This window comes from Mytilus edulis, chromosome 8 (genome assembly GCF_963676685.1).
Source record: "Mytilus edulis chromosome 8, xbMytEdul2.2, whole genome shotgun sequence".
Taxonomy (NCBI): domain Eukaryota; kingdom Metazoa; phylum Mollusca; class Bivalvia; order Mytilida; family Mytilidae; genus Mytilus; species Mytilus edulis.
Window position 1 is genome coordinate 46596378 of NC_092351.1, and position 18095 is coordinate 46614472.

General features: G+C 31.6%; 1 protein-coding gene across 1 annotated transcript; it reads right to left on the reverse strand.

Moving 5' to 3' along the window:
• Positions 1-213: 213 nt before the first annotated feature.
• Positions 214-17893, reverse strand: LOC139484133 (sushi, von Willebrand factor type A, EGF and pentraxin domain-containing protein 1-like). The gene is made up of 13 exons (XM_071267860.1): positions 17742-17893; positions 14570-14783; positions 12554-12660; positions 10899-11033; positions 9935-10000; positions 8470-8649; positions 6843-7022; positions 6099-6281; positions 5449-5628; positions 4331-4510; positions 3241-3420; positions 1950-2129; positions 214-359 (listed from the first exon to the last, which is right to left on the reverse strand). Exons 1-13 carry the CDS (start codon positions 17800-17802, stop codon positions 214-216), a joined length of 1992 nt encoding a protein of 663 aa, XP_071123961.1. The 5' UTR covers positions 17803-17893.
• Between the last annotated feature and the right edge of the window lie 202 nt (positions 17894-18095).

The following is an 18095-nucleotide window of genomic DNA, read 5'->3' on the forward strand; positions in this document are numbered from 1 at the left end:
GTGGCCCGCGCGCTGTACCTAAAATAAAAGAAAAACTTTCCGAACTAAACATGAAACTTCTCCGGTAACAATAATATAGACCCCATACAGAAACGAACAAACAAACAAACAAACAAACAAACAAACAAACAAACAACCCCCCCCCCCCCCCCAATTCAATTAATTTTAAAGGGGGGAAAGACCCCCTACAATTGCTTTTTTAAAGCAATTGATTTATATTTTCTTCTTTTTTCCTTTGTCCTTTTTGTGCTTCTTCTCATAGCTTTCTTTAGAACTACGACTATCCGATTCATCATCCGAACTATCTTCATTTTTCATGAATTTAAAAAGTTTAGCACAATGGTATTCTAAACTGATTTCTGAAGAAGAAAACATGTTCTTAATGATTTGTATATTTTCAGGAAAACAAATTCAAATAAAAAGTATTTTCAAAATAACTGAACTCAAAATAAAATCTTAAATGGAGGACATTCGTAAAACCTTACAATACTAGGCGTTCAAAGTGTCAATCAACGTAGTGAATGGTGGAAAACAATGATGTACGTATTCTGACTTATATATCCGGTATAAGCGTACACATTAATCTGACATGGAATACATGTACTTATGCTGCAAGCCGAAAGGTGAAGCAGATAAAAAGTAATATTTTTTTCGTTAAAATTGTTATAAAGAGTACGAATTTGATCAAAGTATTAATTAAGCGATCTGCATGTCATGGAGACAACTTTTTATCAAAGTTCAAATGTAAACTATTAATGTAATTTGTACGAGAAAAACCAATATCTTATAATTGCCTAAAATATGCACAGAAATGCAAAATGTAAAAAAGTAAAAAAGTAAAAAAACGACCGGCCTTCTTGTTATTACAAAGCAATTTACCCTGTGTTTTTACGAATTGGAGTCTACTGACAGAATATGTTTAAATTAAATTAAAATCACAGCTGAACAACACAATTTTCATACATTGACTTGTTATGAGTGTTGTTTATCCGTTATAAGCATATACCATGTATACATTAATCTGACAAGAATCCAGGAAAACAAAATTTACAAAATGTACTTAAGCTGCAAGGCTGAAGGTGAAGAAGATACAACAAGAATGATTGTTTCGTTAACATTGTAATAGAGAGTGCGAATTTGATCAAAGTATCAAAAACAAAGCGATGATATGTGGTATGTGTGTCAAAGAGACAACTGTCTTTCAAAGTTCAAATGTAAACTATTATTAGTATTCGTACGAGAAAAACCGATAACATATAGCTGCATAAAGTCGGCACTAACATGCAAAATGTAAAACAATTTTCTGAGGAAACTAAAAGCCTTCTTTTTATAAAAAAGCAATTTACCATAAAACAAAATGACACGCATGATCTGACAAAAACCAACGAACTACAGGCTCAAGACGTGGGGCAGGCAGGTAAAGAATATTACTGGGTAACGCATTTTTGAGGCACCTAAACATGTTAAACATCGCCTAACATGGACAATGTTGTAACAGCAGGACATAAATGCAAGCTGTAAAAATCAATTGCAATTGTTTTGCCTTAACAAAGTTGTACCTTACCAAAATTAAAATCAATTCGTGTCGTATGCTTTTTTACTAATAGGAGTCTTTGGACAGACCATGGTTATCTAATTTGGGAATACAATATCGACAAATTTGTAGTTTTTCATCCCAACCAGAAAACATCATGCTCCGAATTGGCAAGTCTTTGATTTAATTTTTTTAATATTGCTCGCTAAGCAGAAAAAAACTAAATGCCATGTTTAAAGCCTTCAGTTTTAACCGACAGAGTATTGAACCCACGACCTTCAGCATTCTATGATATCAGGCTGTCACGTGATCATTGATGCATTATCTTCCCACATAGTGGCACGTGATTTTTTATCTACTAGTATATTCCATGCAATGTAATTTTTGAATGATTTTTATCTAAGGTCATACTCACTACAAACTGGAGGATTTCCACTCCATGTTCCGTCAGCTTGACATGAACGTTTGAGATCACCACATTGTAGTTCATATCCAGTTATACAAGTGTAGGTTATAGTATCTCTGAAAATGTAGCTTGAATACGTTTTTTCTTTAGTGAACTGACCATTTACAGGATCTGTACAACTAACTGGCACTGATATAATGAAAAAAAAAAGTGAAATTCAAATCATTACTTAATACTTGGAGACAAGTGTTGAAGTGATCAATCAACACACAGATATTTAACCCTAATTTCGATTTAGAAATTAAACCTTGATCGTAAATGTGAACTAAACATGCTAAAACAACATCATTCCATTTTGATTTGATTGATTTTTGTAAGTGAACTATATTTGAAATTATAATGAAATGGTCATCTCAATATAGCATTCAAATGCAATTATATAGAAATAGTTCCCAAAACACTACATTGACAAGTACAGACCGACTTACACAAACCCCTAAAAACATCGGTATTGGTGTTGGGTTAAACGGAAGGGTGACAAGATGCTGGTGCACATTTGACATCAGTAGAATTCTTCATGGATAGTACACACATTCCGTCATTACTTTCTTTGTGCGTTCTTACAAACAAAAAGAAAAATTTAGAAATATGGCTAGGAAAATGAAACATTATCGTTGTTATCTGAGCCACATATATCCATATATCTATACTCCTGACTTGATAAAGGACATTTAGGGAAACATAGGGGTTGAGCCTGGTGTTATGGGCAACAGGAATACAGTACAATAAACGCAAGAAAATACTGGGTAGCGAAATACATGAATAAATAGTATAAAAATACGTATTACAACATGTAAACCACTGAATTGTTAAGTGAAAATTGTTTTCTTTTGATACTTATTAAGTGGATTTTCATGTTTACTCTTTTTGTATCGATGTATCGATGCTTTATGTTAGTCATGTTTTTCTCGAAATCGGTTATTTCGACCACAAGCTGTGTATCTGTATAAATTATCATTTTCATTTAGAAATTGCAGAAAACTGTGAATGGAAACGGAGAATGACTAAAAAAAACCAATATGACAAAAAGGCAGAACACAGCCGAAGTCAACCAATTAGTCTTCAATTTAGCGAGAACCCTCCGCACCCAGAGATGACTAAAACTGTCCCTCAAATGTCCGTCCTTGCATTATTTAGTACATCTAGATAAGGACGGTTGTGTACGTTTAATTTTACATTGAAAAAAATCAACAGAAATGAAATCATTTGCTAACTGAAATTCAATAAAACAAATACATACCACAAACTGGGGGAATTCCACACCATGTTCCGTCATCTAGGCATGTACGTTCGAGGTCACCAGACTGAACTTCATATCCAAGGATACAAGAGTAAGTTATCGTTTCCATATAATTGTAGCTTCCGTCCGTAGGCCTTGTTGCAAATTCCACTGTTGTGGGAACTATACAAACAATTTGGACTGAAAGATGAGACCACAAGTTGTATTGAACATTTATTGCAAAGCTAGCACCAAATGTGTTTTAACTGTTTAATCCGTAGTATGATATTTAAAATGGTTTAGTTTCAAAACTACTACTTAGTCATTGTGGTCATTCATCTGACACAAAATTTGAAAAGAACCAAGCAATTATACTTTTTTTTCTTACAGTGTTTGGTTTTCGAAGACAATGATCTCTACTGTACAACATATACCATTTGTAATTTCATATTTGTTTTGTTACGTCAATATAAATATTTGAATTAGAAACTTGTTAATACCTTTAGGATCAATTGTTTATTGCTATTGTTTCATACCAATTACGTGTTTTCGGTAAACAAAATATTGGCATTGGTAGAAATAAATTTCAATCCAAAAGTTATTTGAAATATACAAAAAAAATATTAGTCATTTCTTATAATTTAATTCTGAATTTCATTTTAAACCGGAGTAAACCATGAAAAACGTTGATGACGTCACGTTCATATAAAAAAATATGTCTATGAGCTGATAAACAAAAAAATGTCAGCCAATCAGAAGACACGTTACATCGAAAGTGAAATTATTAGAAAATAACGGAATTAACGAAGTTAGTTTCATGCAAATGTGTGTAATTTTAGGTTTTGACACGTGTTCGACTCGAGATTTTGTCATGCCCATATTGATCAAAAATAGTATTTTTCGCGAATACCCAAATATGTGTAGGAGTGTTTTTTTTTTCATTGTATTAAGTATTGAACGATTTTTTTTTCACTGACTGCTGATTTTATCTAGTTTCAAATGGCATTTGCTTATATTAGGAAAACCTTTATCATTCATAAACAATCATCTAAAAAAAACCACACGAAAAGATGTAAATAATGAAACTAAAAATTGTAAAACAAATACACACTACAACTTAGAGGACTCCCGCTCCACGTTTTGTCTTTTAGACATATACGTTCTAGGTTCCCAGATTGCACTTCGTAGCCTATATTACAAGAGTAAGTTATCTTATCAAGGTAATTGTAGCTTCCGTCGGTTGGTCCTGTTGCAAAATCTACCGGTTCGGGAACAATACAAACGATTGGGGCTGAAAGATAATAACATAATTCAAATTTAACATGTTCAACCAATTGCTGAATAGCTGGCCGCAAATTTGCATTTACGTTTTTCATCAACATTGGGTATTTATAATGGCTTACGTTTCAAAGCAACCATTCAATTAGCATATTTATAAATATGGCACACATTTGTTAACACTATAGCAATCCTGCATTGTTTGTCATGTCTTGGTAATTATTTTTTGTTAAATAATACAACGTAAAATAACCAAATATACCATTTAGTCCGTTTGATTCGTCTAGAATAAGTATTCTTATAATGTGTATGTGTCGTTTCATTTGATTTAATGTTAATTTATCCCTTAAACTTGTTAACATCTTTAGAATCTAACATTTAAAGGATTTACTGGTATTGTTTTATAACAATTACGTGTTTTCGTTCATAAAAATATTTGCATTGGTCGAATAAATTTAACATAATAGCATATCTTCATCTTTTTTTCAAATTATTTGATTTTGTCATACTCTTCCCGTGATGTTGATAACGTGTTCAACCAAACTGTTGTTTTTGTATCGATTAGAATATAACGGAAATAACGATGTTAGTTTCATATCATTGTGTGTAAGTTTAGGTTTCGACACTTGTTCGACTCGAGAACTTGTGATACCCACATTAATTAAAAATGTGCACCCGCAAAGTGGAAAGGGATTAATATAAGTTGCAAAACTTGTTTCCCAATCCACTATAAATAAATATGTTTAAACTATAGTATTTTAGCGAATACCCAGATATGTGTAGGAATGTTTTTTGCACTGGCTGCTGATTTTATCTTACTTCAAATTAAATTTGCTTACATGTATATTAGGAAAATCTTAAATATTTAGAAACTTTCACCTAAAGAAACCACACGAAAAGATATTAATAATGAACAGATGAAACTGAAAATTGCAAAAAAAAAATACACACCACAAACCGGTGGACTTCCGCTCCATGTTTTGTCATCTTGACATGAACGTTCGCGATTACCAGATTGAACTTCATATCCTATGTTACACGTGTATGTTATCTTATCGAGGTAATTGTAACTTCCGTCAGTGGGTCCTGTTGCAAAGTCTACAGGGTCGGGAGCTATACAAACAATGGGGGCTGAAAGGTAAGAACATAATTTAAATTCAACAAATTATGAATAGCTGGTAGCAAATGCGAATTTCCTTTATTTTCAACGTAGGATTATGACATAGTTTAAGTTTTAAAACATCCACTAAGTCATTGTGGTCAATCACTTGATACAAAATCGTTTAACTACAGCAATACTACATATTTTGTTATGGGTTTGTAATTATTTTCTTTAAGTAATACATAATGCATAAAATATATAAAATAGCGATGTCAGTTTCATAGCTTTTGTGTAATTTTCGCGAATATCCTTAGTATGTTTAGGAATATTTTCTTTCAACATATTAAGTACTGAACGGTTTTGTTCTTATTTCAATGACATCTGATCTTGCAATTCGCTTGTGTTAGGATAGTCCTTAATGTTTCACAAACTATCATTTAATGAAACACAAAGAAAAGATAGCAAATATTTAAATATAAATTGAAAAACAAATACACACCACAAACCGGCGGACTCCCGCTCCATGTTTTGTCATCTTTGCATGAACGTTCAAGATTACCAGATGATATACCTTCATAGCCTCTGTTACACGTATATGTTATCTTATCGAGGTAATTGTATCGTCCGTCAGTTGGTCCTGTTGCAAAATCTACAGGTTCGGGAACTGTACAAACAATTGAAGCTGAAAAATGACCACACAAATTAAATGCAGCCATTGAATGAATAGCTGGCAACAAATGTGCATTTCCTTGTTATCAATGTAGGATTGTGACATTGTTTAAGTTGTAAAACAACCACTAAGTCATTGTGGTCAATCATTTGACACAAAATTGTTAAACTACATGAATACTGCATATTTTGTTATGTATTTGTATTCAATTTCTTTAGCTATACATCATGCATAAAATATATAATATAACGATGTCAGTAGCTTTGTCAAATAGCTTTGTGTGTAAGTTTCGGTTTCGAAACTTGGTCGACTCGACACGTGCACTATGTCATGCCAATATTAAAGTAGTATTTTCGCGAATTTCCTTAGTATGTGTAGGAATATTCTCTTTCATCATATTAAGTACTGAACGATTTTTTTCTTATTTCAATGACAGCTGATTTTATCTTTTTTTCAAATGAAATTTGCTTGTGTTAGGATAATTCTTATTTCTTTTAAAAAAAACTTTCATTGAATGAAACCGACAGAAAGGATATCAAGTATTAAACTATAAATTGAAAAACAAATGCATACCACAAACAGGCGGACTTCCGCTCCATGTTTTGTCAATTTGACATGAACGTTCGAGGTTACCAGATTGAACTTCATAGCCTCTATTACAAGAGTAAGTGATTTTGTCGAGGTAATTGTAACTGCCGTCGGTAGGTCCTGTTGCAAAATCGACAGTTTCGACAACTATGCAAACGATTGGTGCTGAAAGATGTTAAAATACATGAAATGTTAACGATCATTTTACAGCTTGTAGCAACTGTGTATCCCCTTTTAATCAGTACAAACTATTTACAATGGTTTTGTTTTGATTACTACTACAATTAGACATTTTTACCATTCACTTATATACAGCATTGCTAAAACTAAAGCAATCAGTAATATGCTTTTTGTATGACATATTGGTATTTAAAGTAATGGACATGATGGATCATAATATCGAAAAAATGTACCATTTAGACAAGCTTGCTTTAGTTTTACTAAAACAAGTTTTCAATGAGAGGTTGCCGTTCTATTATTTGTATCTCAATGCATAGTAATCGTTAAAACTTTCAGTATTTCAGTATTGCAGTATAGCACGGTATCAGTTAAAACTGTGGAAATGTCGAATAACGTACATAGTGCACTAATTTAATTTTGGATGTAACGCGTCTTCTGATTGGCTGACGTCGTTTTGTGCGTTATCTCATAGACATAATTTAGTGATGTGACCGTGACGTCCTCATCGTTTTTTCATGATTTACTCCGGTTTAAAATGGAATTTAGAATTTAATTATAAACAATGAGTGTAATATTTTTTCTGTCTATTCGAAATAACATAAAAAATGTGGTGCACATTTTTAAAATAACCCCTACGCAGGTTAATCAGTGTGTACCACATTTTTTATTTTATTTGATGAATGGCTTATATTTATTTTGAATTTATTGAACCATAAAATCGGATTATGTTAAATGTGAAGAGTCAAAAATTAATTTTATGGTTCAATAAATTCAAAATAAATTATAACCATTCATTATAAATAAATTTCTATCAAAAATAAGGCTCAAAGATGTATATTTATACGAATAACAACGTACACAGATGTTTGCGTATAATACACAACGTTAGAGTGGATGTGTCGCCATAAAAATTGATAACATTGAAAATAAAGCTAATTATTTTAACCAATCAGAAGTCTGGAAATACACCAAATTTATTGATTTATTTATAGACAGAAAACATATTACAGTCATTCCTTAAATGTTCTGATTTTGTCATACTATTCGATTTATGTTGGGAATATACAATTATCCATATTTATCATGGAACCTCTTGTTTTTAATTTGTATTATTTATTTTCTTGCTATTTTTTTCCTAGGAGAACTGATGTTTCTGTCCTGGTTCCAGGAACATCGTTCTACGTATCAGGTTGTAGCCTTACTGAAATGTGTTTGCCTACGTTCTCAGTATATGTAGGTATGTTTCTTTTCTGCATTTTTGTCTTCGAAATCCTATTATTCTGTTTTGATAGCTTGCAAATTTTATATTTTATCTGCATGATAATTTTTTAGCGTAAGGAGAGGCCTAAACTTTCACGTATACAAATATTAAATGAAATCAATCGAAATTATATCAATTATCAAGCTAAAAATTCTAAAAACCAATACAAACCACAAACTAGAGGAATTCCGCTCCATGTTCCGTCATCTTGACATATACGTTCGAGATCACCAGATTGCATTTCATATCCAATGTTACAAGAGTAAGTTATCTTTTCGAGATAATTGTAGCTTCCGTCAGTTGGCCCTGTTGCAAATGGTACAGTTTCAGAAACTGTGCAAACAATTGGCACTAAAAAGAAGTGGAACATGTTAAGGGGACATTACAAATTCATGTAGAATGAGACATTTTGATTATTATGCTGAAGTAAGATTTGTTCGTAAAGTTGTCGTTTCAGTTTTTTTTCTTATTCATAATTACTCGCCTATAACTTAAATATTGTTGGATTCATATCTATATCAAACAGGTGTAAAGTTATATTGTTTTATAAATTGTATAGTTTAGCTTGCCCTTTATATCAATGACATTTTGTACAATTTTTATAATTTATTTATCATTTAAAACAATGGAAATATGATCTCTAGTATCAATCGAAGAATTCATTAGAAGTTACGGACAAATATTTTGATAAGGTTTGCTTGGTAAAGTTACATTTTCTGAAGGGGATATAATTGAACGGTTGCGTTTAGAGTTTACGAATTGTATAAGCTGTATCGCTAATATAGTCACCAAAAAGTAAGACAACAATATGGTCGAGTGACGTAAGTTTTAAATTTTGACTGAGTGCGAGTTCGCTTCATTCCAAAATTTACGCCAGACTTCCCCCCTATCAACACACGAGGTAAGATTTTCTATATGAATTAAAACAATTAACAATGACAACAGACAACTGTAGTCATCAGTGAAACCAGAAATATCTAAATGCGCAATTATAAACAAAGATGATTATATCAAATGTAAGTGGAACCTTGTCGTTATCATCAATTAAAGAAAATACAAATTACTGTATTTTTTTAAAGTTTATCACATCTCAACACATTGCAATGTACACTGTTTATAAAGCATACATGTTAGCACGACATTGCGTATATTGTTTTAAAAGAAATATCAGGTTAAGGCTGCGTATTATGCGTCAACAGATTGAACAACTTTAGTATATCAAAATTTAAACAAATTTAAAAAGGGTGCATTTCTTTCAAGCACAAACGTTGCAAACGGCTAAGCGTGCACATGTTTTGATCATTTGTTTCTAACATACGTTTGCAAATTTACACAAACTTGTCAAACTATGCACGCGCTAAGAATGCGTCGTAGTTTGTCGTTTGTCGTTTGTTAGTACAAACGCTACATTGGTTTCTAACTTCAACCTGATTATTCGATGTATTTGTTTCTACGTTTGTAAAAGTTTGTTTACCAACAACATGTTCATGCATTATTGAAAGTTCAAACAAGGTCAGTAAACACTTATTAAACGATACATTTGTTTCTACTTTTGTAGAGTTTAGAAAACAATAACTAACGCCACACAACGTTTAAAAAATGTTGGTAAGAGAGCAATGCATGGCTGATGAAATACCTTTTTCACAAGAATCACCACAAGGTTCACATAATGATGCATCGTTAGGCAACACGTCACTTGTTCCTGACAAATACAACAAAACATATTGATACTTTTATAATTTAGAATTAAGAATGGAAATGGGGAATGTGTAAAAGACACAATAACTTAGATGTCGTGTCAAGGATTGTATCCTTATTGTAAAGTAAAATACGAAATTAGAATATTTGAAATTTGATAGTAGCCCACGATATATAAATTGATTTTATTATTAAATAATAAATACAACATGTGAATTAGCTTTTTTACCATGGCACTCTATGTTGTGTTAGGAATATTAGTTTGAGTATGTGATATTGGACAAATGACGTATTGAAAAGTTTAACAGATCGTATCAAGAACATATTTTGTAGAATACCGAGAAAAAACATTGTTGTAATCCTAGAACAAAATAAATTATCGGAATATTTTGTTTTGAAATCACTACTTCGTAAGGATTCATAATTTGTTTTTACTATTTCATCACTTTGAATATCGAATCAATGTTGTATATCAGGCGTATTTCATTTTCTTAATGTGACATTGTTACTCAATATTTGAAATCGTCGTTTAATTGGAAAGAGCAAGAATGTTAGTTTTAAGTATTATTTAGCATGCCTTTGGGTTCTTGATTTTGGAAGACCCATTTGTGGCTTCCAACTGCTTTCTGCCTTTTTGTCGGGTTGTTGTATTTTTGATACAGTTTAAAGGTCGTAACCGTTCTGATATACAATATACCCTACACACTAAAGTAAACAAACGTAAAATCCAAAACCTGAACTCTGAGGGAAATTCAAATCGGAAAATCCGCAGTCAAATGTCTAAATCAATATTTGAAACACATCATTCGAATTCATAACTGTCATATTTCTGACTTGGCACATGCATTTTCATAATATGTAGAAAATGATGGATTAGCAATTTAATGAATAGTCTAGTATACCTTCTTTTTCGAGCGTACGGATGTTCGGCTTTGGATCGGCGTAAGAACAAAAAGTACTGCACACATCACCGTCTTCGTCTGGTTGCACAAGGGGGTTGTATATCCTCTCTTTGGGGTAAATAGTACTGTCGACGTCTGCAGAAATAAGCATAGCTATGATTGGTAGACATTTTTTTTATAATTAAAGCTTCATCATTAGTTATTAAATTAACTTTCAGTTAATAAGAATCTAGACAAATTACTTAATGTTGATACCTCAACAAAAGAAATCTTAATATCTCAGACAGAGTATTGTACCGTGTGTGAATATGATTAATCCAACCTACTTATAAAGCGTAAATTCAAAGCGCCGGTATTCATGAAGGTTGATCATATTGACGTGGAAGCGTTTAATCCATTGATGCTGATAATTTCAATACTTTCTACAGTATATGACGAGTTTGATGTAATTAGTACAACAATTCTTTTCCATGTATTTAACAATATAGTTTTACATGTATTATATGCATACCCGCCGATTTAAGTCCGATAATCTGCTCTGGATAGGGGTTGTGGATTACAAGCGACATTTTCCAGTCTACATGTTTAACATGGAACGTAGAAGGCATATGCGAATACTTAGGATAATTGTTCGTATGACTCGTCCATTTTAAGGGGTGAACAGATATTACAGAAACCGTATCTTTTAGTTGGACTATGTAGTTTAATTGTTTCTTGAAACTGCGATACTATGCCGATACTAGAAAACTATGATCTCATGATTCTTAGGTGTCTGGCTTTAGACACACACTTTTACAAATGTTTAAATGTTTAAAATTACTTTGTAGCACCTTAACATTAAGTAGTATACAATAAATTGTCAAGCGAGTACATCTGTAATTTAAATAAAAAACATTAAAATAATTCAAAATTGTAATTAAAATGGCAAAAAAAGGAAGAAATGCATCAAGATCAAATTGAAACTTTTAGTATAAAAAAGAAGATGTGGTATGATTGACAATGAGACAACTCTTCACAAGAAACCAAAGTGACACAGAAATTAACAAAAGGTCAATATAGGATAAAAAAAAACAACCGCAGAGCTACAAAATAAATCCTTTTTCTTGACAGAGAACCTAACACCTATTACTGGAATTTAAAAGAAAGAAACGTAAAAACATACTAAAATGTCAATCGGAAAAATTAAAGAGTTCCAGATGACTACGGAAATCCCACAATGTTGATATCATTATTAATTTACTATAAAACGTTCTATTTGCTTAAATTTAATGTAAAAAGATGGTCATATACGCTGATGTCATTTATTAGTAACCATTAACAACAAACGTAATTGTTAACAAAATGCATTATAATAATTCATTTATAAACAATGTAATTTAGAAACGTGGGAATTTGATTTTCACAAATATGAGACGTTTCACGAAAAACCTTACCTTACATCAGGTTGAAGTATGTGTACTTATGTCAGTGCAAGCACACATGTGGTGATAAGGTATTAAAGTTCTAGTAAAAGTAGTAGGTCAGCAGTCACAGTAATCAGAGCGGTACATATGAAAATAATATGTATTAACAAGAATATAGTGTTGTACCGATGTTCTTATGTAGAAACGTTTAATAAACGAACTCTAGAAAAATAACTAATGTAAAATACATACCCGACAATAAATAGAAATAAAACAAGTCGTTTGATACTTTTGTGAATTTCATACACATATATAACCATCTATTTTTCTCATTAAAATCACTATAATGTACTGAACTTCTACAAAAAATAATGAATAATTGAATTGAAGGGTTTTTCTCATCAAATTGTAAAACAATGAGAAACACTACTTACATTTTACCAAAAGTTTCAACTGGCGTCAAATTATAATTTTGGTCGATTTTTAACCATAACTTTCATTGGAGGCAAGATTGCAAACATGAAAGATTAACCAGATATGTATTGGTAAATAATGAGAAAACGCATCCCGCGGTAAAGCGAGTTTACCCGATGCTTATTATCAATATTAGAGAAGCTCTTATTCGACGTTCCTGACAAAATAAAACATGTTTGAGGTGGACGACTGACAGAAGAATGTAAGGATGTAAGTACAAACGCGCAAAACCCGTGCATATTTTGGAGCGGGAAAAGACAGGCATGAAATTGACGCCTGTGACTTTTGTTTCAAGTTGTTAGTTCTTGTAACCATACAATAAAGTATGCAATAAAATGTAGTCACAATATCATCATGATCATTCAAAAAGAACAATTTGAAAATAAAAAAATGTTTTTGACACTTCAAAAGGAGGCAATCAAAATGTGTCATCTAGTATATGATTTTTACTATTTAAGGTGGGTTGGGTGTCTTTCGCCATCTTGGATTGTTAAGAAAACCACCGATGCATCAAAAAGGCATACACATAACTATTGAACAAATTATAAGATTAAAACTTATAAATATTTTTTGTATTACAAGAGAAAATATTTTTTTCTTGATTTTTAATTTTTTTTAAATGCATTTTAACCTACCGAATTAGACCATTTACCGGATTTGTAATAACATAAGCAACACGACGGGTGTCAAATGTGGAGCAAGATCTGCCTACTCTTCCGGAGCACTTGAGATTACCCCCAGTTTTTGGTGGGGTTCAAGTTGCTTAGTCTTCAGTTTCCTATGTTGTGTCGTTTGTACTATTATTTGTCTGTTTGTCTTTTTCTTTTCAGCAATGGCGTTGTCAGTTTATTTTCTATAAATGAGTTTGACTCTCCCTCTGATATCTCACATGCCTATTTTAAGGAAAGGTGACTCTAAAAAAGTGCATTTTTTGAAGAAATCTCCATGGAATTTTACTATTTTGTATTTAAACTGGATGACCCTTTCTTTTCTTTTGATTTTCTCAAAAAATTTCTAAAAGCTTTTTTCTCGTATTTTATTTTCCAATTCAATCAATTAGTTTACCTTTAAGCCTCTAATCACATAATATTTTCCTGTATAATCCATAAAATGTGTCATTTTGTCACAACTTGTAGCTTCAGAAAATGCGCGGTGATCTATCATTTTTATTATATATTTGAACATATATCACTATATACTACTTTTTTGCAAGGTATGCACAAATTCTTTCAGTATTATTGTATACTCCTATACCACCTTAACAGGGCTACTGAACTCTTTAATCTCGCTTAAAAAATACTATTCAACAAAACCACATCCCCAACGTATAGGAGAAGGGCTAAAGATCCAGAGGGACAGTCAAACTCATAGATCGAAAGTAAACTGACCACGACATGGCTAAAAAAAATAAAAAGACACACAGATAAATGATACTACAAAAAACACAACATAGAAACACGAGAAAACTAAAAACCAGTAAACAGGAACCCCACAAATAAAAAGTTGGATGTTGTAACATATTACTTGTATATACATGTAACAATGTGAGGCACTTCGGGTTAATTATTCCACGTGTACGTCAAGTACAAAGTAATAAGATTGATTATACTTATGTTTCATATGATCCTCATTTGATCAACCACTTTGGAATACCGTTCACTTATGTTATAAAGTTAATATATAATATCAAAAATTATTGTTAAAGAGTGGACATACATTAAATGTCATTTGCATTTAAGTCATAGATTCATATCTAAATGTAAGTACTTGAAATATAGCATGTATAGTTCATACTTAAAAGCAGCAACGGATACAGTATCCGAGATCTGTAAGCTAGATATACAGTTCCATTCATCTATTATTGTCCCAAGGGCATTGAAAGAAATGCCTGCAATAATAGTTGTAGTGCCAAACGTTACTGTACTTGTTTGTTCTGTGTTTTGTACGTCTGTATACGTATACTTCCACTGTCTATTTGTAAGCTCTGTTGGTAAGGAACAAGCAGCATCTAGTTGTCAAACAAAAATAATACATATAACACAAAAGAGTCACCAAAAGAGGCATATTGTGTAAAATAGCAATAACAAATATTTACATCCTAACCGTAGCAGTTAATTCCTTAAAAATCAGCTGAACACAGTTGTGAACACTATTAGCAAAAAAATGATAAGTAAAGAGAGAATAATATTTTCGAATATAATTATAAGTGTTTGCAAAAGTGCTATATATTCAATGAAATTATTCTTGTAAATTTTGGTGTTCGAATATTGTGGAAATGTTTTATATTTTTGTCAATGTTTCAAAGTAAATAATTTGAAAGCATTTGTTAATATCAAATGAGTCACAGCTATGCAGGTTATATTTACTCTTGTGAATGTTTTCCACAATAAAGAAGATGTAGTATATGTGGTATGATTGCTTATGAGACAACTCGACGCAAGAGAACATATGATACAGAAATAAACAACTAGAGGTCACAAGATGAACTTAATCCCATAGAGCATAGTCGGCTATCAATGGCCTCGAAATAATATTTGTAAAACATTTTAAATGTGAAAACTAAGGACCTAATGTATGTACAAAACATGAGCGAAAACAAATATGTGACACAGCAACAACCACTGACTTGAGACAGGCACAAACATACAGAAATGTCAAGGAAGTGCCGCTTGAAAACGAGCAGTATCATATTCAGGATATTTCAGTATTTATTTGCAAACAATTTTTTAAACGTAAAAAACATGTGGGATGATTTACCGTGAGACAAATCTTCTCATGAGACAAACTGACATATAGTTCACCAAACGGCCTTCTACAATGAGCAAATTTCATACCACATTGTCAGCCATAAAAAAAAAAACCGAAATTTTTAAAACAGTACAAACCAGAAAACAAACAAACTAAACTATATACAAATGATGAACAAAAAAAATATGTACATCAGCAACAAACGACCGCTACTGAATTACAAGCTCATGATTTTTGGCAGGGACATGAATAATGTGGCGGGGTTAAACATGTTAGCGTGTGTCTAACTATTTCTATAATCTGTGACAACTAACATCAAATAGATAACAATATATAGGAAAAGCAAAAAAAACTCAACCCTGAATAATACATTATAAATTACAGTACATTGTAAAATATAACTTGATGTGAATGACCACCCTATCAACGGATACAACGGAAACACCATAACGGATCTAAAAGAGACCATCAAGAAACCCACTAAAAACTAGGGGCGATGTCAGGTGCTCCGGAATATGCTTCACATGTGGAACCGTCGTGTTGCTCGTGTTATTTAAACTCGGTAAAGATATACCAAACTACTTGAGATTATACATTGAACATCATAGATATATTGATACAGACGTATATAAATACAACTGAAAGTTTTATAACTGAAATAATTTTATACCAAAAACTTAATAATATATCAGTCATAAAATTAATTGGGTGTTGAAAAAGTTCTATACATCATTAACCAGCAGAAAGATAGTATGTGCTTTAGGGGCTTTACCTCCATCTATTTCATATGTTTATTAAAAATATGTCTTAAAATCTTTCATATCACTACTTTTAAGATGTGTTCGGATATTTACTTAATTATTTAGATCTATTTCTGATTGTAACATTGCTTACTGATTGCTCTTTCTACTATTTTTTGTGTTTATAGTTAATGTATTTGTGCATTTATCCGTAATAAATGTTATATCAAATGAAGCTGACACACCTTGGTGTGATTTACACAACCGATCGTATTATCTTGGGAGTTCATTATAACCTTCTAAAAGAAAAAAAGAAAAAACACCTTGCGAAATTCTTTAATTTTACTTTCCAATATATTGATGGTGTCATATTATTGAATAACCCATAGTACAACACATCCTTACATTTTATATATTCCAGTGAATTTGAAATTAAAGATACTACTGGTACTAGAAGGACTACTTCATATCTTGATCTAGCTTTTCCTCAATATTGACATTGATGGACGACTTCACACGAAAATGTATGATTAACGGGACGATTTCAACTTCCTAATTATCAATTTCCCATTTCTCAGCAGTGATACGATGTGTCTTTGTCCAAACTAACTATGGACATTTTTTCCACGTGTTAGATTGTGGTTTGTCATTACGTCGTCTGATCTTTTAATTACCAAACTTGACTTATAACCGATTTTGTTTTGATGTTATATTTGTTATTCATCGGATTTTGTCAAATGTATTATCTCAAAGGGATATTTTTCGCTAATGCAATAGTATCACAAAATGTATTATTTACTGCAGCTCTATTAGATGTCCTAAAAGCTGACTGAAAATTATCCATAAACCAAATAATAAGAATGTTCTTATCCCGGGCAGAAAACCGCAGCCCCATTAAATACAACTTTTGGGGAATTTTTGGTCCTCAATGCTCTTTAACTTTATAATTGTTTTGGATTTGGATTTTTTATTTGAGCGTCACTTGTTGGTCTTGTGTGAACGAAACGCCCGTATGGTGTATTAAATTATAAACCTGGTACCTTTTGATAGCTATTATCCGTGTGTTTCTCTGTCCTTAAAGATTTGTTTCCCGGATTTGTGTTGACTTGAGATGTCATTGATATGTTCATAAATATAAATTAACTGTTAACAAAACTTTGGATTTTTGAAAAACTTAGGCATTTCTACCTCAGAAATAGATTACTTTAGCTGTATTTGGCAAAACTTTTAGGACTTTGTTTGTCCTCAATGCTCTTCAACTTCGTAATTTAATTATTTGGCCCTTTAACAGTTTTTGAATCGAGCGTCACTGATGAGTCTTTTTGAGACGAAACGCGCGTCCGGCGTAATTGTAAAATTTTAATCCTGGTATCTATGATGAGTTTATTTACTATATGGACAAATAATTATGTCTTATTTTTCATCATTTTGTACGTTAGTTGTCATGATATAAAGCAAATATGATGAATTTCAATTACCTGTTTCTTGTTCAAAAATAACAGCCACTGCCAGTCCAATTATGATTTGTTTAGCAAACATACTGCTTCAATTTAAACAGTTCTAAAATTAATTGTATATGTTGTTGGTTTATATAGCTCACACTATGTAATACACCCACGTCATGTAATTTCAATTTTAACTACTTTCAAATTTAAACCATACAAACAAATTTGTTTTTATCATTATGGTTTTTTTTCTATTTGATTTATTACACCTTTAACATGTTAGTTTTGAAAGTTCAATGATATCTTGTTCTACACACATTTTAAATAAGTCTACCATGGCAATTTATCTAAACATCATATAATGTGTATTTCTATGTCGATTGCGCA